Genomic DNA, 22,409 nt, shown 5'->3' with positions numbered 1-22,409 from the left:
TCAAGATGATAAAAGTAACTAATTTCGTGCAAAGTCTATTTACAGTTGCACCTACCCACATATTTTTACGACATAACTCTTAGGAGGACACGAGCAGTGACTACGCACAGTTTTGATCGACATCTCGGATGACATCAAAAATTCAGAATGCAATATCTCGCGGAGTAGGGGTCAAGACGTCTTCAGGTAACTTTTTTCTATATATATGTTTTATATATATATATATATATATATATATATATATATATTTATATATATATATATATATATATATATATATATATATATATATATATATATATGGTGCCACCAACTTGCCTTTAACTTTTGACTACCAACGGATTAGCCGTTGCGAGTCGTTTGCAATTTAATTTTTTTAGCGAGTCGCTTCGATCAAAATCTGACAAATCCGAATTCGGGAAAAGTCACCGTGGTTAGTATATTTTGTAACTAACTGTTCTGGGTTATCATATTACCAACATCTCAAACTCACTTGGGCCAGAAAATTGGAAATTTTGGTTTTCAGTTTTCGGGTCATCCCGCAGCTTGGGCGTGCGATCGGAATCTGAGTTTAAAAATATCACCAATCGAAAGCCCTTGACAAGCTACTGCAACCCTTCAAAAATCATAGATCTACTACCAGTACCCAATGTGCAATTCAAATTTTACATTCCGCGGCACTAAAGTTACAATGTCTGTTAAGTGCTATCTAATTTTTTTGTGAAAATGGCTGATTTCGGTTTAAAAAAATCCTTTCTCAAAATTTCCAAAGCCATTCCCAATAACATTCTATACCGTAACGCACTAGTACACACAATATCGAGGGGAGAATTCTGCTATTTCTTGATTAAACAGTCATTTTCCACTTTGAAATAACAAAAACCTTCAAATCAGCCCCCTTTAGGTGCTAATAGCTAAGATCGGAGACTCGTAAATGTCCTCGCATCCCTACTATAGTTGAACGATCATTAGGGGAATATGACCACAAATTTTCAGAGTCCAATGATGATTATAAATTAAAGAGTTGAGGGATACCGGATTCGGGGTGCCCATTATTTTGCAATTTCGAAATCGCACTTGCATTCACTTCAAATTGAAATTCCAATTCTGTTCGAAGTATCCAGTTCAATGCAAATGTCTTCTCTAAATTTAATTATCTCTTTTGGACTTTCGCCTGATCCACAAGGATAACTTTACTAATTAATCGAAATATTTTGACAGAACAATATGCTTTTGTTCATCAGTTTGTTTGTTTAAGATATATCACTCAACTCCCTTCAGTGGCGCCTTCAAAACAATAACGCTTATTTCAAACACCAAATTGACTTGTCTATTTTGATCGAAATTATCTAAATTACTTGCAGTATCTGTTTATGACAATTTCCTGCGTTCTACAAAGAAAACTCTGTGCTCATATAGTATACGCTTTTGTTGAAAAATATACGTGTGATACACGAAATCTGTTAACAGCTGAAAGCTTTGATCGATAGTTATTGCTCTCACTGAAGTTGGTTAATTTAATTTTTTTCCATCTGCGAAAAGACCAAATTGATATATAAAATTATTTCGATGTGATAGAAACAGAAGATGGTGTGGCTGCTTATGTTGATAATATTAAATGAAGTTTACTGAAGTTAAAAGTCAGTTTGGAGGAATAATCAATTGTCTGTAATGTATAAGGCACCCAACTACACAAAATAACAAAACGGCTGCAAGTCTTGATATTCTTTTGATTGACTTAAAAACTCTTGAATATCCGAATATAGTTTGCGCTGACAGGTTAATATCAAGTCAATTAAACAAAATGCGATTCTTTTGGTCTATAGTTTTCTAATGAATCCAATTTCTGTACGCGAGACTCCAGACGTTAAACGCAGCAACCAAAATTATCGAAAGCAATCTAAATGATCACTATATTGTTCAAAACACTTTATATGAAGGAAAAGAAAACTTTAACCCCGTAGAGGAGGTAAACATACAATTCCAAGACTAACAAGGAGGCTAGGTAACGTGCGTTTGCACATAATGCTCCGACCCCGCTCGTCCACAAAAATTGACAACGATCAACCAACAACTAAGTAAAAAAATGTAATGCAGAACTAGAGGATTGATGAGATGCACCATATATCAGAACACTGGACAAGACAAACAAAAATCAAACAATAGCGAACACTATTTACAACCAAAACTCGATGTCTATATTTTAAAAAAGCACTCAATAAGAGAAGGAAATGGAATCAGATAGAAGGTGAACTAAACATTGTAACCTATTCTTCATTAGACAGGATATGAGACCTGTCAAAAATTAAATTCGGAAACAGGTCGACAACGAGGAGGAAAAACTGGCGAATTTCAAAAAAAAATTATTTTTTTAAGCAAAAACAGTGTGAAATTCATTTAAACAAATACGTATCAAATTGTCCAAATAGAGAGGTTAGCTTACATTTCATAAAAATCAATTGAGACTTAAGTTTAACTTAAGTTTAACAAAACGGCATCACAACCGTTAAAACTATAATCCATATATTATGAAAAACATTGAATATCTTCAAATGAACCTTTCATTAGCGACAATTAGGCAACCTCACTAGTATAGTTTAAAAACGTGGAAAGGAAACAAAAACTCAGAAATGGGCAAATATCCAAAAATTACACGCATTTAATAAAAATTTGTAGTACCAAAGCCGAAAAATCATTAGGTGAAATTAAAAGCAGATGAAACAGAAGATCTTGGTTGACTAGAAAAAACAGAGATTTTCGTTTGTAGCTCTTGTAACAGAGACCAAACTACAAATATGACAGAAAGAGGATAAAAGCGACAAAGCTCAAAAATCCAAAAAAATATTTTCAGAAATTCAAGCAAACGACAAGATTTCAACTTGAATCTTAAACAGATTAACTCGCAATTGCTCAAAAAGCTGACTGTGCTTGTTATGGGTCAGTCTTAATTATAAGCCGAGCAAAAAAACAGATGAGGACAGAGCGCAAAATATCGGCAAACGATTTATCGAAACCAGAGTGTTGAAGTTGTTAAGGACATAGAAAACCATTATAGACTCTAAACTTACAAAAGTATTTGCATTTATGCTTGTTTCTCCTTCCAATTCAAATGTGTCTTCTTTGAAAAGTGTCTGTGTCAAAAAGACAACAAAAACAGCGAAAAGTGTGGACCAGTAACGAAAAACCTCAAAATTCTGATTAAAAAACATTTCTGTGCTCTAAAGGCGGCAGTCAGAACAACACCAGCATAGCAAATATTGTTTGGAGCAAAACAAATTTGATTAGTACTGTTAAAAAAGAGACAAATTTCTTGTTGAGAACATTGAGAAATGAAATAGGGAAGCACAAAAAATGGCCAATGAATGTCACAAATAGGCCGTACGACAACAAACAAAAAACAGTTAGAGGCAAAAATTTCAAATTTATAGAACTATTTTTCTGCGCATACCTAAAATGCCTATCAGAGCAATTCTCAATGTAATAATTTGATCTAGGTTAAATAATAGCTTTTAAAGAATCCAATTGAGTATTTGATTAGTAGCAAAAATCATGACGCTGCAAAAATTGACAAATAAATGCAAAACAACATAAATCAATTAAAGATTACGAAACCACATTGTCAAAACCATCAAATTTATAGGATATTTATGAGAGACTTGTTTTCCCATGAAGAGGTAATATATAATCATTTGGCCTCATTTTCTTGTAAAAAAAAATCTGTCATTAATTAGTCCTGGATTTGAAATCATTGTAATCAGTAATCAACATAAAAAACGTAAATTCAAAGAAATTTGAAAAAGACCGCGCTCCATTATATTTCCAATAGTTAATGATTTTAAAAATCGAAGACGAGTCCAACTTAGCCTCAATTTGGCTGCACTTCGAACAAAAACATTTAATTATTCTTTACGTCTGCAAAAAAAATAATTAGTAAATGAAATATTTCAATAAACCAAAAGCAAATGATGCGCTTCAGATAGGTGTTAACCTTTCAGGCATCTGTATCTGTGTAACCTAAAAATGCATACTTGACCCACATTATTAATATAACCTATACTAGCCTCATTTGTGCTTTATTATATCTGATTAGTACTATGACTCTAGTGACTACTATGACTAGTACTATTTTTTTCACATATTTATTTATTACCACATGTCTAATAACAATAACATGAATTTCACATAAGTTCATACTTGGCATAAACCAGAATTTCATAACTATTTTTCATCGTCTGAATTCAAATTGCTCTTAACTCTTCTTTAATTTCCATCAGATTAGAATTCTTGGATTTGCGTTGCAAATCCATTTCAGAATAAAGTTGTAGTTGTGGTATTTTTTTATTTTTATTTTTGTTAGCGGTTGTTTTGATATTTGCATACGTAAAATCAATTGTTTAAAAACTCATATCACAGACTGATTTATCTTGTATCACTTTATTCCCGGAAACTTGTTTGGCAACACAATCTTGCATGTAATTTTCATGAAATTTCGTTTAACTTTTCATGAGAAATCACACGAAACTTCGCGTGTTTGCAAATGAATATTGTTTGGTTTAAAAATAATCCGTTGTGCCCAAACTGAGGTTTTTATGTGAATTTAATGTGTGTGTGTGTGTGTGTGTGTGTGTGTGTGTGTGTGTGTGTGTGTGTGTGTTTGTGCGTATGCGTGTATGTGTGTATGTGTGGGCGTGTATGCAAATGCGGCTAGTATCGGAAAAAGGTGAAAAAAGGTGAAACAATTGCTTACCCCTCTTTTTGATATGCGAGCTGAGTGGACGTAATCGTATTGTGTGGTGACATGGAAATGGTGAGTACTCCCCTCTTGGAACAAATCTATGCTTTCCAAATCATCTGAAAATTTCAATTACTTTGCTAATCAATTCCGTCTTTCGAATAAACGTCTGCATGGTATAAAGAAGATTGTGTTTGATAGCTCTTTCTGCTGCTGTGAAGCGATATGCAGAAGTACAGTCGACGAAGTCTCAAAAAAATAATGTTTTCCCAGACATGCCGCAAAAATTTCAGTCTGAAGGAAAAAAGCAAGCGTTATTGGTCAAAGTTGTAGAGAAAATGCTTTTAAAAAATTGCATCCAGCAAAATGTAGTTCTTACTGGCATTTGGGGCAGAATTATGCGAGTTTTTGAAAAAAAATGGGACAAGATTTCCAGAATTGAAAAGAAATTTAAAAAAATTGAGCTCGGACAAGCAATCGATCAATTTTGACGTGCAAACAATCAGATGAAGGATATTTCGGTAGATGACGAAACAAGTTCAACGTTGTAGGTTAATTGAAATTTTATGACCAATAAAGTCGCATTTTTTCAACCTTATTTTCCCATAAGATATTGCTCCTTGTCGGCACTCTTTGCAAAAACATCTGGAGGAGGTGCTGTAATGGCTAGCAGATTGCTTTAATCCACTGAAAATTGCCAGAAAATTTGAGTGAGATTGAGAATACATTCATTTTCTGTCACTGGACAATTTTTAACTCACAATCATGTTTTATTATAAGTTTGTTGCGCTTTTGAAGAAATTCTTTAGTTCTTCAGGTGTACGTAGTCTTTTGTTACCATTGTGTACTAGCAAGTTTTTTCAAGAAAACGTTATTGTTTCGACACCACTTGTGGGGGAGGAACTATATACTCAAATGGGTTCTTTTGGCCGATCGATGTATTCATCGTGGAGAAATGTGAGTGCTATCATTAAATATCTCGTCCAGCGTAGAATTCGAAATTAAAAAGATTTTTTTTAATTCGGTATTTTTCGAGGAGTTATCGAGGTTTAAAATTTTGTGTGAAAATGGGATAATTGGTTCACTTTTAGCATGATTTTGTTCAATTTAGCGTAATTTTTGTTCAAATTAAGGCTTTTCTATTAAAAAAATTCTTTCAAAATTACATTTCATGCTACCAATGGAAATAATTTTTTGTTACCAGAAGACCGAAAAAAAGACTAGTTCTGGTCGTGTGAGGAAGTTTACTATAAAAAAAACTCGAATTCAATTTGAGAGCTGTTTTTTTAGAAAACTTTTCCTGTTTAATATTTTTTTCTAGTCACTTAGGCACTTGTCATTTTCATATCAAATAATGAAAAACCTAATTTACAGTCAAAATGTTTCCAATGAACAAAAAAATCGTTCTCAAGGCGTCGCTCAATTTTTTTTTGTCTTCGACTCCTAGTTTTCGAAACTTTTAACAAAATTTTGATTTCTTTTTGAAATTTTATTATTTTTTGAGAGTCGTAATGCATAAACTTGCCTACTAAAAGTGCAGTCGGCTTCATATTGTGCACAAAGTAAACCTGTATAGCGCTTTGAGTGGACAGCTAAGGGCTGTCAAGACTTTAAAATATAATTTTTTTTAAATTTTTTTTGAAAATTAATCGATATTAAACTAATTTTCATTAATATTAAGTCGGTCTCAACAATGACAGGATCTTGTTCTTTTCCACTGCAATTAAAATAATCTGATAACTGGTTTTATCTGCCAACTATTGGTTTTATGACTTCGATAACAGAAGTTTTCGTAATTTCAGAGAAAATTTTGGATTTTTTTGTAATTTGGTTTCTTTATAAAATCTTATCTGATTTTCATCGTATTGGCAGCTCTCATTGCCTTTAAAAAGACGTCCAATGGACCATAGATAAAGTTTTCAGAGAAAAGATTATTGTTCAACTGGCTCCGACACTTTCTTCTCAAATTTTTCTAGCATTTTTTTGTCTCTTGCCTGCGTTTGTCGTTGTTTTCATAATCATAGGACTTATTGTGATGTCTTATTGATAACCAACTGATAAAACACATCCAAATTTTTCGTAATTTCAAAAAATATATATTTTTCGTAATTTCACTATTAGTTTTAAGACTTCGATAACACGAGTTTTCGTAATCTCAAAAAAAATGGATTTTTTCTATAATTTGTTTTTTTATGAAATCTTATCTGATTTTCAAAGTATTGGCAGCTCTCATTGCCTTTAAAAAGACGTCCGATGGACCATAGATAAATTTAAGAGAGAAAAGTTCAGAGAAAAGATTATGGTTTAACTGGGTTCGACACTTTCTTCTCAAATTTCTCCGGCATTTTTTGGTTTTTGCCTGGGTTTGTCGTTGTTTTCATAATCATAGGACTTATTGTGACGTCTTATTGATAACCTACTGGTGTTTTTGCATTGCGGCATAAGGTAGTGTACTTTTTCACTTATATTTAAAGCTCAAATTGAATTTTTGTGGACTGTAAGTCAGTCTCATTAATGACATAATGTCCATCGTGTTTTACTGCAACTAAAATGAATCTGTTTAATGGTTTTATCTTCTATCTATTGGTTTTTTGACTTCGATGCCTCAAGTTAAAATTTTTTTCAATTATTGGCTTTTTTTGTAATTTTGGCTCACTTCGAAAGCTTATCACAAATTTCTAATCATGATAATTCTCAGAGGCTTAGAGAAGGCGATCAATGTGTAATAGATAAAGTTTTCACAAAAAGAATTATAGTTTAAATGGCTTCGACACTTTCTTGGCACTTTTTTACTGAATTTTTTTTGCCTGCTTTTGTTGTTGTTTTCATAATCAGAAAAAACTTATTGTGATATCCTATTGATGTCATAAGAATGACAAACTTCTTTATCTCCTCATCGAGGCATAACTTTGCGTTTTTATTGACTTCCGTTGAGAGCTATTGATTTTAATGGCTGCTAAGACTTTTTTGGACAATAACCATTATCAAACATATTTTAAAAAACTATATGTCAGTCTCAGTAATGACAGCACCTCCTTCTTTTTTACTGCAAGCAAAATAATCTGATAAGCGGTTTTACTTGCCAACTATTGGCTTTATGACTTCGATAACCTGAGTTTTCGTAATTTCAAAAAAAATTGGTTTTTTTTTTAATTTGGTTTCTTTATGAAATCCTACCTGATTTTCATCATATTGGCAGTTCCACTTGCCTTTAAAAAAACGTCCGATGGATCATAGATAAAGTTTTTTGGAAAAAATTATGGTTTAACTGGCTTCGACACCTTCTTCTCAAATTTCTCCTGCATTTTTTTGGTTTTTGCCTGGGTTTGTCGTTGTTTTCATAATCATAGGACTTATTGTGATGTCTTATTGATAACCTACTGATATTTTTGCATTGCGGCATAAGGTAGTGTACTTTTTCACTTAAGTTTAAAAATCTTGATTTTATTGGTTGTTAAGACCTTAAATATAGGTTTTTAGATCTTTTTTCGGACATTAACCAACCTTAAATTTTATTTTCGTGCAAAGTAAGTCAGTCTCAGTAATGACATGACGTCCATCGTGTTTTACTGCAACTAAAATGAATCTGTATAATGGTTTTGTCTTCTATCTATTGGTTTTATGACTTCGATGCCATAAGTTAGCATAATTTTTTTTTATTTTTTGGCTTTTTTATAATTTTGGTTTACTTCAAAAATTTATCACAAATTTCTAAAAATGATAATTCTCAGACGCATAGAGAAAACGGGCAATAGGTAATGGATAAACTTTTTAGAAAAAAAAGAATTATGGTTTATGTGGCTTACACACTTTCTTGCACTTTTCTACTGAACTTTTGGTTTTTGCCTGCTTTTGTTGTTGTTTTCATAATCAGAAAAAACTTATTGTGATATCCTATTGATGTCATAAGAATGACAAATTTCCTTATCTCCTCATCGAGGCTTAATTTTGCGTTTTTATTGACTTCCGTTGAGAGCTATTGATTTTAATGGCTGCAAAGACTTCTTTGGACAATAACCCTTATCAAACATATTTTCAAGAACTATATTTCAGTCTCAGTGATGACAGGAACCCCTTTCATTTAACTGCAATTAAATTAATATGGTAAGCGGTTCTATTTGCTAACTGATTGCTTTATGACTTCAATGCCATGAGATTTATTATAACTTCAAAAGATTTCGGATTGTTTTTTTCAAAATTTGGTTCTTTTTGAAATCTTATCTCTTTATCATAATATTGATGGTTCCCATTGGCTTATAGAAGACGTCCAATGGATTATATATAAAAATTTCAGACAACGGCGAAGAGTTTGAATGCCTTCAACACTTTCTTTTTGAATTTTTCTTCTGAATTTTTGGTTTTTGCATGTATTTGTTGTTGTCTTCATATTCACAAGACTTATTGTGATGTTCTTCTGATGACTTATGATTGACAAACATCTTTGCTTTCTCATTAAGGCATAACTTAGCACATTTTTTGGTCTTCCGTTGAAAGCTATTGAAAATTCAACATTGTTGATATAATGTGATTTCTTAAAAATTTCGTGGTTTTATTATATTTGTTCATACTTGTTGAATTTTTATATTATTAAAGTCATTAAAGTCATATTATTAAAAAATGAATCCAATTGCTGCTAAAAAATTTATATCAGATTAGAAAAACTTTCACCACTTTTTTTTTGTTTGGATTCGACACTTTTTTCCCTCAAAATTTTTTGAATTTGCTATCTTTGCCCTTTTTTCATGTAGTCGTAACATGATGACTGCTCTCACAGGCTTCTAATTGAAGATTGAATGAATTATGTTAATCAATGCATTCAATTTATGTCAAATACTATAAAAGTTTACGATATTGTTCCTTCAAAAAACTTTTTATACCTTTCAGTCTTTGTTTTTTTCGTCAGCTTGTAATTTATTCTAATCATTGAGAGGTTCCATCTAATTTCTTTGTAATTCAAAAACTCTTCATTCCGTGATGTCATGTCGCAACTCATGTTTTGTTTTCTGGACAATATGCGTCTTTATAAATTTTTGTGAGTGATCAATATTTGTGTTTCTTTCCCTCTTCTTTAACACATTCGCTGAAAAATTTTTGCTCTTGCCTATTTTTGTGTTTGTTTTTTCCTCGCAGTCTTTCTAATGGTAGATCTTGTGAGTGCTGTAAGGAGACATGGTATTATGCAATTCAACTAGTAGTTCCGTTTTGTAACGTTTTTAAACTCAAACATCTATTTTTAATTATCTCATCCTTAGGTGGACAATTAGGTCATAAATGTAAATGAGCTCTGGTCGGAGCATCATGTACAAACGCACATTAACCAGCATCATTGTTTTGTTTTTTTTTCAGCTGGTTGAAGAAAAATAAACAAAACTCCAAAGATGTCAGTAGTTGTAGTTGTTCAAACCCAACTTTTTTTTGCGACAGTAACAGAGACACTTTAAGCAGGCCAAAAACGGTACTAATCAATTGATAAGAAAAATTTTAAACTGAACAAAAATTTTCGACCCAAGATATAGCCAGTGCCAGTGGTGTTAAACATATAGCAAAAGCAACTGACAATGATTTAGAGCACGACATTATTACGAAATTAGTCTCAATGGATTTAGGATATTAATATTATTATCTATGACATTATTTAGGATTTTTCAATCAAAGTTAATCCAGTTGCATTGTAAAAAAAACCAGAATTGGTGTCAAAAGGACGCTGAAGCTTACGATTTCAAAACGTGGACTCAATTTTGATCAAATTGATGTAATATATTTTTTTAAAAAAACTCACATTTTAATATTTCAATGTTTATGATGATTGAAGGAAGTCAAGAATGACTTCCGATAATTTCCGATTTTTGATTTAAAAGTTACAGTTCAAATTTGATGTAGCAACCATTAAGCCATGATTGCGGGAACATAATGATATATAATCCGACTGATTTGCAACAAATCTTGCCGCCAATTGAAACGTTGATTAATACTTCTCTCTCACATCAATACACAGCTTGTCAGGTTACTGTGCCCAGCCAAACGCACAGTTAAAAACAAAACTTTTTTCTGCAAGGCGGCCGAACAAAAACAGAGACGAAACAGCAAAGAGACAAAACACTGCCAAAGAGACAAGAAAGGGCCAAAGTGACGAAAAGCCAAAAAGAGAGAGCAAAGGAGAATTCGAAACGAGTATCTAGCAAGGATCAGCAGGGTGAAGTTCCAGGTCCTAGTTTTGAAGGAGTCTGTTTGAGTGCCGGCAAAGTGCCAAACCAAGACTGAAAACATTAATTGTTCTAAATTTGTAAAAAGCTACTTTCCTAAAAGGTAGCTTATTGGTTGTGACGCGCTTGCATTTCCGGACACCGTTCGGACATTTTTCTGAAAAAGCGCACCCTAATCGAACACCGTTTGTTTTTTCTGGAAAAAGTGCTCATTTGCTGAACAACGTTCAGATTTTATTTAAAAACGTTTTAATAAACGTGTAAAGCAGCGCAAAACCTAAACACTCTACAAATACGGTTGAACTTGATTGAAAATTAATAAAAATTTGGAGAAATAATCATGCTAATAAGGGGCGATACATGTAGAGACTGCCCTTGAGTCTGTGAAGTTATTGCAACCTTGGTTCCGCTAAGGATAACAACCGACCTAGAGGTACCTTTTACAGTCGAACCTCGTAAGGACGTGGCCTGGCCGTTTCTCAGTGACCAGTAATGACATAGAAAAGAGGGTAGTGTGTGCATGTAGGACCTTTTTGTTTGCCGACCTTTTAATCCTAGTTTTCCTGAGAGTTGGTTTTTGTATGAAATTAACAAGTGAAAAGGTATTGAATTGATAAATTGATTAGAAAAGGGGGTAGTGTGTGCATGTAGGACCTTTTTGTTTGCCCACCTTTTAATCCTAGTTCTCCTGAGAGTTGGTTTTTGTATGAAATTAACAAGTGAAAAGATATTGAATTGATAAATTGATTAGAGAGACCAATTTTTGTTTTGAATTGATAGACTGGTTAGACAAAACATGAGTGTTAAGAACAAACGTATCCAATTCAGTGGGAAAGAGGAAGACTTTTTGTACTTTTCAGAGCAATTTAAAGCTCGCATTTTTGTCCTTAAGTTGTACAAGGTACTTGATGGTAGTAGCACTTTTGAAGATTATGTCCCTTCTACACGCCCTAACGCTTCACGAGCCAAAAAAGACGCAGCTATAGCTAAAGGGAGAGAAAATTTTAAAGAAAAACAAATGCAAATATAGTATGAGCTTGTTTTGGCGCTCGAAAAGCAGTCAGTTCTTTATCTTAGGCCTCATAAAGGAGATGGGGCTCAAGCGTGGGATGTGTTAACTAAGAGATTCCATAGCTTTGAGAGAACTAGATTACAAAAGTTAGTCCGCGAGCTCACTAGCCTTGTTAAAAGAGACGACGAAAGACTAATCGAATATATAACAAGAGCAGAGGAACTACAATATAACCTTAACCAAGTGAACGAGGGTTTGAGTGAAAAAATGTTCGCAACAATTCTACTGAAAGGTCTGCCGAACGAATTTGATAAAGTTGTCACACTTGTTAAGTACGGCAGTGAGGATAAGTCACTTGATGAGTTGAAGCGAGATCTGATCAACTTGGACACTGAGCAAAGAATAGAGAGTGATAGGAAAAACGCAAGTGAAAATGTCTCCCTAACAAAGCAGAAGAGGTGCCATAACTGTAATAAGTTAGGACATATTGCAAAATTCTGTCGATCAAACAATAACCGGAAACCTCATAACCCACAGCCTAGTACCAGCTAAGTAATTCAGTGCTACAATTGCAATAAATTTGAACACATAGCTACAGAGTGTAGGAATAAAAAGTTTGAGAAACATGCCAGGCGAAGCGTTAGAAATGAGAAAGAGAATTTAGCTAAAGATGAAGAATACTTTAGTTTGTTTTTATGCACAGTTGGGGATGAGGGAGTAGGGCTAGTGCTAGATTCAGGGGCAACAAGTCATATGGTCACATGATAACCAACAGGGAAATGTTTATCGATATCGATGATAGTTTCTCGGGCAAAGTACAGAACGCATACAAAACAGAGTCTGAGATTTGTGGCCGAGGTACAGTTGCATTTTTAGTTAAATTTAATCAGTTTAACAGAAAATTTATCCTGGAGAACGCCTTGTTTATACCTGAAAGTTCACACAGTCTAGTGTCTATTAGTAAACTTAGAGAAGCAGGAGCTGAAGTTTTGATAGGACCAGAACTAAGCATAATTGACAAAAGCGGAGTTGAGTACCAATTAGGCAGGAGAAAAACTACATTTGGGACTTTAGTGAGATTGATAAAACTTGCAAGGAAAACTGCCTACTGTCCAGTAGCTTATAAATGTGGTACAAAAGATTGTGTCATAACAATTTTACGGACCTTAGCAAACTAGCTGAACACGTTGAAGGAATTCGTATCAGCGACAGTTTGATAGATGTATGTGAGATTTGTGATTTGAATAAGGACAAGAAACAAACAAAAGCAAAAGATTGCACAACAAGAGCACAAGCAGTGTTGGACATTGTGCACACAGACATCTTAGGGCCTATTACTCCCGAGGCTGTAGATGGCCACAAGTACGCGATAAGATTCGTTGATAGCTTCAGTAGATTTTGTAGGGTTTACTTTATGAAGTCAAGGGACGAGAATCTAGAGAAATTTCAACAATTTTGTGCAGATGTAGGCCAGCCGTTAAATTTGGTCTCAAATGGTGCAAAAGAGAACATAGCTAACGACTTTAAAAAGTTTGCCCGGCTAAAAGAAATCAGGCTTGAGAATTCTGCGGCGTACACGCCACAAGAAAATGGTAAAATTCAAAAACTCTGGGACGTCACTGTAGGAATTGCTAGATGTTTAGGAGATCAGGCTTCTTTAGAGAAAAAGTATTGGACTTATTCAATCAACATGGCATTCTATTTTAAAAATTTTTGCTATCATTCGGCAATAAAGAAAACCCCTCATGAAGCCATGTATGGTGAGAAACCAAATCTTAGTTTCATGAAAGTGTTCGGTTGTATTGCTTACCCTTTCATAGAGAAACAATTCAGAAACAAAATAGACAGAAAAGCAAAGAAGGGAAATTTCTTAGGTCATGCACTCGATAGTAGATCTTTTCTGATAGGAAAAGAAAACGATCGCTGGGAAGTTAAGGTTCAAAAAACAAGGAATTCAAAATTCGACGAGAACAAGTATTAATTCGGAGTGGTTGAACAGGCAAATCTAGAACATGAGTTAAACAAAGAGATGAGTGAAATAATTTTTTAAGTGAAATTGTTGATCAAAATTTGTTACTTAAAAACGCAAAAGAGGCGCTCAAGAATGAAAACTGGAAGAATGCAATGCAGGACGAATATAACTCACTGAGCGAAAATACAGTTCGGGATCTAATTGAGGATAATGGAGCAAAAGTAGTGGGTAGTAGATGTCATTTTGGAGTTAAATATGGTAGGACGGGGGAGATAAGTAGATTCAAAGGAAGGTTCGTGGCCAAATGTTACAGTCAAGTCTTAGGGAAGGATTTTCATGAGAACTACTAACCAACGACTAGGTTACCAACAATTCGTTTACTTGTGAGCTTGTGTGTTCAAAAAGGGTCGAAAATAAGACAAATGGATATAAAAAACGGCATATCTTAACGCACATATAGCTGAAGAATTTTACATGAAACAACCAGAAGGTTTTGAGCAATTAGACAACAAAAGAAAACCTCTTGTTTGTTTAATGAACAAAAATCTTTACGGTCTTAAGCAGTCAGGAAGGAATTGGTATCTTACATTTAGGAACTTTTAGGTAGCTAAAGGTTTTGAATCTTTGGTTCATGAGAATTGTTTGTTCATAAAGAAAAGTGAAAGACAATTTCAAGGCGCAGTTTGCTTGTGGGTAGATAATATAATAAGCTGTGAATTTCAGGAAAACTTCTCCTCTTGGTTCAAGAATGAGCTGTCTAAGGATTTCAAAATAAGTGATTGTAGGGATCTTTGTTGGTTTCTTTGAAAGAAAATTGTGAAAAGGGAAAATTCCATTGAAATCAACCAAGAACAGTATATTGAAAAACTGTTAAAGAGATTTGGACTAGAAAGATGCAAATCAGTAGAGACACCACTTGCAAAAATAAAACTAACAAGAGAAGACTGCCCTCAGGAGGGGAGTGAAGAGCAAGGGCGCATGAAAAATTTTGATTGAAGAAATTTAGTGGGTTGCTTGAATTATTTAGCTTGCTCGAGTAGACCAGACATTTCTTTTGCAGCAAACTTCTTAAGTTCTTTTGTTGAGAGTCCAGCGGAAAAGCACTGAAAAGCCGGAAGCAGAGTTTTGAGATACCTCAGAGGTTCTAAGTCAAAGAGTTTAGTTTTTAGGAGGGGAGATAAGTTAACCTTAGAGTGTTTCTCCGATGCCGATTGGGCAGGAAATTTAGACCATAGGAAAAGCACTTCAGGATATTGTTTCAAATTTAGTAGTAGCTCAGCCGTTGTCAGCCGGTCAACAAAGGTTTCAAGATGTGTTGCTACATCAACGGCAGTGCCGAAATGAATTCCTTGGTAGAGGTAACAAAGGAGGCCATTCACTTGAGATATCTGCTGCAGGACTTAAGCGTTGAGGTACAAAAACCTATTGAGATTTTTGTCGACAACCAGGCATGCATAGCGCTCAGCAAACAGTCCACCACTATGGAAAAACAAAACAATTTGCACTTAAACTTCCCTTCATAAGGGAGCTTGTAGAAAGGGGTGAGCTCGAATTGAAATATTTGTAACCTGAACTGACCTCATGATTGCAGATGTCCTCACCAAGGGATTAGGGAAAACGAAACACGCTAGGTTTCGTGCGGCTCCCTTAGGTGACACCCAACCCGAAAGGAGGGGTGAAGGAAGTCAAGAATGACTTCCGATAAATTCCGATTTTTGATTTAAATTTACAGTTCGAATTTGATGTCACAACCATTAAGCTATGATTGCGGGAACATAATGCTATATAAACCGACTGATTTGTAAAAAAAATCTTACCGCCAATTGAAACGTTGATTAATACTTCGCTCTCACATCAATACACAACTTATCAATGATTATCATTAACTTTTTAAGCTAGTATACTATAGGGTAGGTGCTTTTTTGCATAATCTAAAGGGAGATCCAATTTTATTATGCGTTGCTACAATTTGAAAATCTGCCGCATTGAAATCTATACTGAGTTCTGCATTTTTACACCATTTGCCTTCAACTTTAAGTTTTCCTTCTGATATTTTTGAGTTTCTTGAGTTTTTCTGTAGTTTTTTTTAGATACCAAGGTTTACGGCTCAACTATTTGAAATGCCATGATTGGCCCAAAAGACTTTTTTGCTGTTCGACCCAAGTTAGCCCGACCCAAGCTTTTGCCGCTGGACTTTAGTTCAACCGAAATGAAATTCTTGAGTTTAACTCGATCAAAAACTTTTACTATGACGAAAAATTCACTAATATGCTATTTAAGTGTCGGCTATTGCATAAAACGCAGTCGACGGGAATTCTCCTCTGTAATTTTCAATTTTTGAGGAGGTTTTAATTAAAACATGGAACTGTGCTATTTTGCGATTATGATGATCAAAGTTTTCAAGTTTTTGTTTTTAAAAATGACTTAAAAATCAGAGTAACTCATTTTTTTTACGAATTATGTAATACAGCCTATTTTTGACTCAAGAGTCAAATTCTTCTTGAGATTTTCGGAAAACTCAAACAATTTTCTGCGCCTGATTGCTTGTTGCAACGCCAGTTTGGTATTGTTTGAGAATGTCTGCTTGATCCTTAGGAAAACATGCGAATAAACAAATGGAAATGACAAAACAATCAATTCCTATTAACAATTCTCTTGCTCAAACTATGAAAACACCATGCTCGACCCTAACCGGCTATGAAAACACCCTAGCTGGACCCATGAATATACACTACCTCGACTTTAACTATGTGCTGGACCGTGTAATTATGATCAATACTGCCCCCCTCCCACTAGAACTACAAATTATTTCCATGAGCCGAGATCTAACCCTGGGTGGCTTGACTGAGCTGATAAAAAGTGATCAGAGATTGCAGTTTATTCTTACCGAGCTCTTCGTCAGTTACCAAGTTTGCTCCATTCAGGACAACATCTTCGTCGCCTGGTTGGAGACGAATACTTATGACATCATTTGTTCCCGCAGTTGCTTCCTGAGAAGTTACGATGGTAACCAGGTACGTGTAATCAGTTGCTGAAATGCAATCACAGTTGTTTGTTGCGAAGTGTATTACATTTCTTCTATAATTACTACGCATTATTATTCAAGGTTTCTGCGTTTTTCTTAATGAAATTCAGCTCATTTCAGATAATTTCTGAAATAATTTTCAGAATGTTCCTCGACCCGGGTATACAGATTGGACTTGACTGCTTGACTCTCTGTTCTCTATAACCGGGTCGATGTTTTGGGTGATTTTTTGAAAGAAATGCGGTAAATGCGGCAATTTCTTGTACGAAATGCGGTGATTGCAATTCACCGCATTTCTTACAAAAATTCACCGCGAAATTCACCGCATTTCGTACAAAAATTCACGGCATCGACTTTTGTGGCAAAGTATTGTAATAAATGCGGTGACTGCGGTGAATGCGGTGAACAAAAACAATTCACCACATTTCACCGCATTTCTTATGAAAATTCACCACGAAATTCACCGCATTTCTTACAAAAATTCACCGCATTCGTTTTCCAAGGTTTACATAAATTCACAAGAAATATGATAGAAGTAAGTGATAGTTGGCGGAGTGGAATAAGGAGTTGAAGACATGTAGGAGGTAAGAGGTTCGAACCCGTGTATGGAAATGTCTCTTTTGTAAGAATACCGAGAACGCGGTGAAAATAAATAATTCACCGCGATTCACAGCATTCCCTGCAAAAATATGTAAGAAATACGCGGTGAAAATTGTTTTTTTCACCACACTTCATAGAAGAATTCACCGCCAAACCTCGACCCGGGTAGCAGAGAGGGGTAGAGGAATACTTTGTAAGAAAACGGAGTGGAGGGATGACTTCAAACAAGCTTCTAACTTATTTATGAAGAAGTCGTGAAAGATCAGGTACCCAAAATTCTAGTGGAGGCTCCCGAGTCAGCCAGGATGACCCGCTTAGCTACTATATCAAAGACCATATATGATTCCATCCAAAAGAAGGCAAAACTTCTTGTATGATCATGCTATGCTTTCTAAGAAGCCATATAAGATCTTGGGTATGTTTTACAGATCAAATTATATCAAATTATGCTCAATATGCGATCCAAAATACGTCATTTGAGACCTTGTTTTGTTTTTTGTATTGTCTTTGATATGGTATCTAAGATACCATACGCATCATACATGACTTTGATATGCTATCTATGATAGATTTATGGTGGTCAGCTCGGGCATTTAACCGATCTAATAAGTAATAACTCCAACCAATCAATGTTCACGGGTTCACCCAAGTTCGACCAATAAAAAAATAATTTGTCGAAATGAACTATTTCATTTCATTGAGAGAAACAGTTTGCCACTAAAAGGTTCTGAGCAGTGGATCTAATACCAGTATAGCTGATTAGTTGGTAGACGCAGTAGAAACGTTGCTTGTTCATACTCTTTTGCAATGATTTGAAGGTAGGAACATTAGATAGTAACATTTTTGATCTGCGACTTAAGTTCGCTGCAGAAACCAACCATTTAAGAAAGTGAGGACCAGTAAATTAAGTGTTTTTGATAACATGCAGTCCAACATAATTTTAAGCAAAAGTTTTTTTAAATATAAATATAACGTTGTGATATCAGGATTGTAATCGACTACTTTGTGTATCCTTTTAATGTATAGCGAATTAGCATCAAAGACAGTTGCCGATATAAAAATCACCTTGCAGCCACTCTTAACTCTTCATTCTATAATGTTGTGGCGGCGGGTAAGAAGTAACTCGGAATTCGCCAAGAAGTTATTTCTTAATGCCAATAACTTCATGCTAGCTTTATAAGAAACAGAATAGCTTTATAGCATGATGATAACATGGTGTTTTGTAGCGTGAAAACAAAACAGTGTTCTACTCAGACTTCTCTTAAGAAATCAGAAACAAAAACCAAGATAGCCTCAAAAATGCTTGCTTCTGAATTGACTAGTGCATTTTACGCACTTGCAACCAGTGGATTTGAGAATGGCGCTTCTTCGTGGAAAAACCGTGGTGCTTATAGTTGCCCGCATATTTTTGAAAACTAAAACCAACACCGCGATCTCAAAATGCACGGGAGCTCAAATGAAAGTATAACCCTTATACATAAGCAACTCTGAAGCAATTCTATAATTTTCATCTGTTTGTTCTCAGCCGACCTCTAAAATTAACATAATTTAATATTTTGCGCGTGATATCAAAGAAGGTGCTAATGCCATCTTTTTAGGCAATAGTGCTCGCAGTAACTCATTCACTTGCGGATACGCTGTTATATAAACCTAAAAATGATATAATGCTCATAAGATTTACGATAGAGGAAAAAAACATTATCCATCAGGAGAAAACCAAGTGATCATTAAATTTCCTAGGCTTTACTAAAACTTTCAAAAAAAGGGGAACAATGACTGGTGCTCTAAAATCCCAATTGGCCAAGTTAGAGCGCGTATAGAACTTGAGAGGACAACAGATGAATCTCTTAAAATGGTGCAAAGAAAGTAATATCTCTCTTTATTTAATAATAATAATAATAATAATAATAATAATAATAATAATAATAATAATAATAATAATAAATTGTTTTCGGAACAGACAAACAAAAAAATGTATATATTTTTACACTTTTTATATACACACTTACTGAACCGAGAGAACACCAAAAGGCAGTATTGCCTCGTCATGTGGTGCCTCATGAAGCAGAAAATTTAGCGTCTTGATTTATTTCAATCATTTGTTTGGGAAAAACATGAAGAGGAAAAAACTCAGTAGAAACCTTCTAGCAAATCAGCACTGCCTAATATAAAGTAATCACGGAACCGGTGAGCAAAATCTTTACAACCTATTACAGACAGTTTTCCTATTTCTTCAATGAAACGAGGTTGAAATTTTAGTATTTTTACCAACAATTTTCTGGCTCTTGTTGAAATGATCTTTATGTTAATTTGTCCTTCACACAAAAATTATAAGTGTTTTGCGCATATTCTCTGTGTTTTTATTTTGTTTAAATCATTCGTTCCCCAAAAAAAAACATTTTTTGTACTGTGCTCATTTAACTCCCTTATTTTTTTAAAAAACTTATCTCAATAGCTCATACAAATGTTACTCTTCTATGTTATAAATTTTTGCTGCAATTCTGAAGTTTTCAATTGACTCAATTTTACGTTTCCCATATACAATTCTCACTACATGTTTGATTTTGTTATTAAGTTTCTTGATGTCACTCTTTGCAGCTGTACCATATATTAAAACTCCATACTGTAAGATTGGTTGCACATAATTTTGTACGCAAAAATTAGTTGATTTTTGTGTAAGACAGTTCTCAGCTTATAGAATGTAGCACAAAATACATTCATTTTATGAATCAAATACTGAATATGATCTTGATAGTTTAGTTTTTCGTCAATCAGGATTTCAAGATACCTCACCGATTTTTTGTTTTCAATGTGATTTCTCTCAAATGATATTTGATTGCTTTTGTTACCACCTTTTTTTGAAAACTGAATAAAAAAGTTTTATCGAAGTTCACAGTTAGTTTTTTTTGTCCAACCAATCAATTGTTTGTTTCATGCCTAAGACAAGCTGACTGAGATCTGATTGACTGAGTTGTATCAAAGCTGTGTCATCGGCGTAAAGGGTCATTGTTAGGTTAGCTGTTGCCTCCGGAAGATCGTTTACATACAAGATAAACAGTGTTGGTCCCAAAATTGAGCCTTGAGGTACACCTATTCTTAAAGGTAAAAATGAGGATTCAGTATCTCCGCAACATATTTTTTGTTTTTCTGTTTGTTAGATAGCTTTTTAGTAAGGTATTGATAGGTCCACGGAATCCCATTCTCCACAACTTTTCTACGAGAATTGAATGATCTTTTGTATCTAATGCCTTTTTTAAGTCCAGAAAGATTGCATGTGTTAAAATTGCTGGTTTGCACGTTCAAACAGTGAGATTTCTAACGTTCAAACAGTGAGATGTGGTTTTTCCTTTTTTTAATGAGATAATTGTTGCCTTCATATCAGCTAAAGACACATGTTGTATTGAAAAATTGTCTAATTCCACACCAAAAACATTATGTCAAAACAATAGGGTCTTTTTAAGGAAGAGTTTACTACATTTAATTGAAGAAAGTATTGAACCAAAGCTGACCTGTGAAGTTCTTATTTGCTGGATTTGATGCATCTTGTTGAAAATTCTTATCATTGATTAATTTAGGGATTGCATTGAACATTTCAAGCGATAAAAAAACTTTTAAAAATAAATTTTTAATCTATGATTTTCTACCGCTACAAAGTGTTCACAATTCTTTGCTCGCCTAAAATTCAAAAATTCAAATTTTTTGAGTTAGTTTCTTGAAAGGTAGCTTTTCTCTCTTTATTGTGAAGTATCGGAGAATTTAAACTTCATAGAACTCAATTTTATGAAAGTTCTATGACTACAACTTTTCATTTTCACCATAATATAAATAATCCGTACATGTTAATCAATCGGCCGATAGAGTACTTTTCCGGTGAGTAGAATCGTCAGCTTTTCATTCGTCGTTTGGGTTGAGTTTTGATTGGCCTGGTCCTGTCAAGTTCAATATTTTTTTCAAACTTTCAGTCTGAAATGAAAACAAATATTTGAAATTTTTTCTTGTTCAAATAATATGTTTGATGGCATTAACAAATTTAGCATTATTGTTATATCTTGTGAGAGATGTACTCAAAGAACAGGTGAGATTACTTGAAAAATGATACTATGATAAGGTTTCAGATGCTTTGAAGGTTAAAAGCAATATGGAAAGGGACTTTTGTCAACAACAACAACACCTCTTTTATACACAGAACACAGCCTGTAAGGAGACCTGTTTGAACGACATAATTAACTTTTTATTTTCTGGCCTTGAGTAGCTCCAGGCAAGTAGCTGCGTTCCCTTGCGACTCCGATGTCATCTTTACACTGTATCTTCAAATATTGAAAAACTGTTTCAACATTGAATAATGGTATCGCAGACAATTTTTGACAATTTTGTGTCGGAAAGACCCATCGGCATATGTTCTTTGGTATTCTTTCACACTCCAAAAACTTGGAGTTGAAAATATAAGCGTATTTGCTTGAATTGCGGCTTAATGCACGGAACAAGATAACTGTAGAACACGACAAAATTTCATGAGTGGATACTGCAAGTAAGCTAGATAATTTAGGTCAAGTTAGACAAGTTAATTAGGTGTTTGAAGTAAGCGTTCTTTCTTAAGGGGTTATTGTTTCGAAGGCGCCAGAGATGGGAGTTGAGTGATATATCTTAAACAAACGAACTAATGAACAAAAGCATGTTTAAGCTGTCGATATATTTTGATTACATAGCAAAGTCGTATTTATGCATCAGGCCAAATACGAAATGAGTGATTTAAATTTAGAAGAAAACTAGAAAGCAAAGATTTGAAGTGAACTAAATACTTTGATCAAAATTGGAATTTCAATTTGAAGTAACTAGAAGTGCGATTTCGAATTTGCAAAACAATG

The 22,409-nt window shown here is 34.1% G+C and overlaps 1 protein-coding gene across 1 annotated transcript in view; it reads right to left on the bottom strand.

Moving 5' to 3' along the window:
* LOC142348589 (uncharacterized) overlaps positions 1-22,409 on the bottom strand; it is a 135,071-nt gene that overhangs the window by 77,333 nt on the left and 35,329 nt on the right. The window contains exons 2-3 of the mRNA XM_075399984.1: positions 16,807-16,950; positions 4,748-4,851 (exon numbers count right to left, since the gene is read on the bottom strand). Of these exons, the coding sequence (XP_075256099.1) occupies positions 4,748-4,851; positions 16,807-16,950 (248 nt within the window). The remainder of the gene's footprint in view (positions 1-4,747; positions 4,852-16,806; positions 16,951-22,409) is intronic.

The sequence above is a fragment of the Convolutriloba macropyga genome, chromosome 10 (genome assembly GCF_964194025.1).
Source record: "Convolutriloba macropyga chromosome 10, txConMacr16.3, whole genome shotgun sequence".
Taxonomy (NCBI): Eukaryota; Metazoa; Xenacoelomorpha; order Acoela; family Convolutidae; genus Convolutriloba; species Convolutriloba macropyga.
The sequence above is the reverse complement of the archived record's forward strand: the minus strand, read 5'-3'. Positions and strand labels throughout refer to the sequence as shown.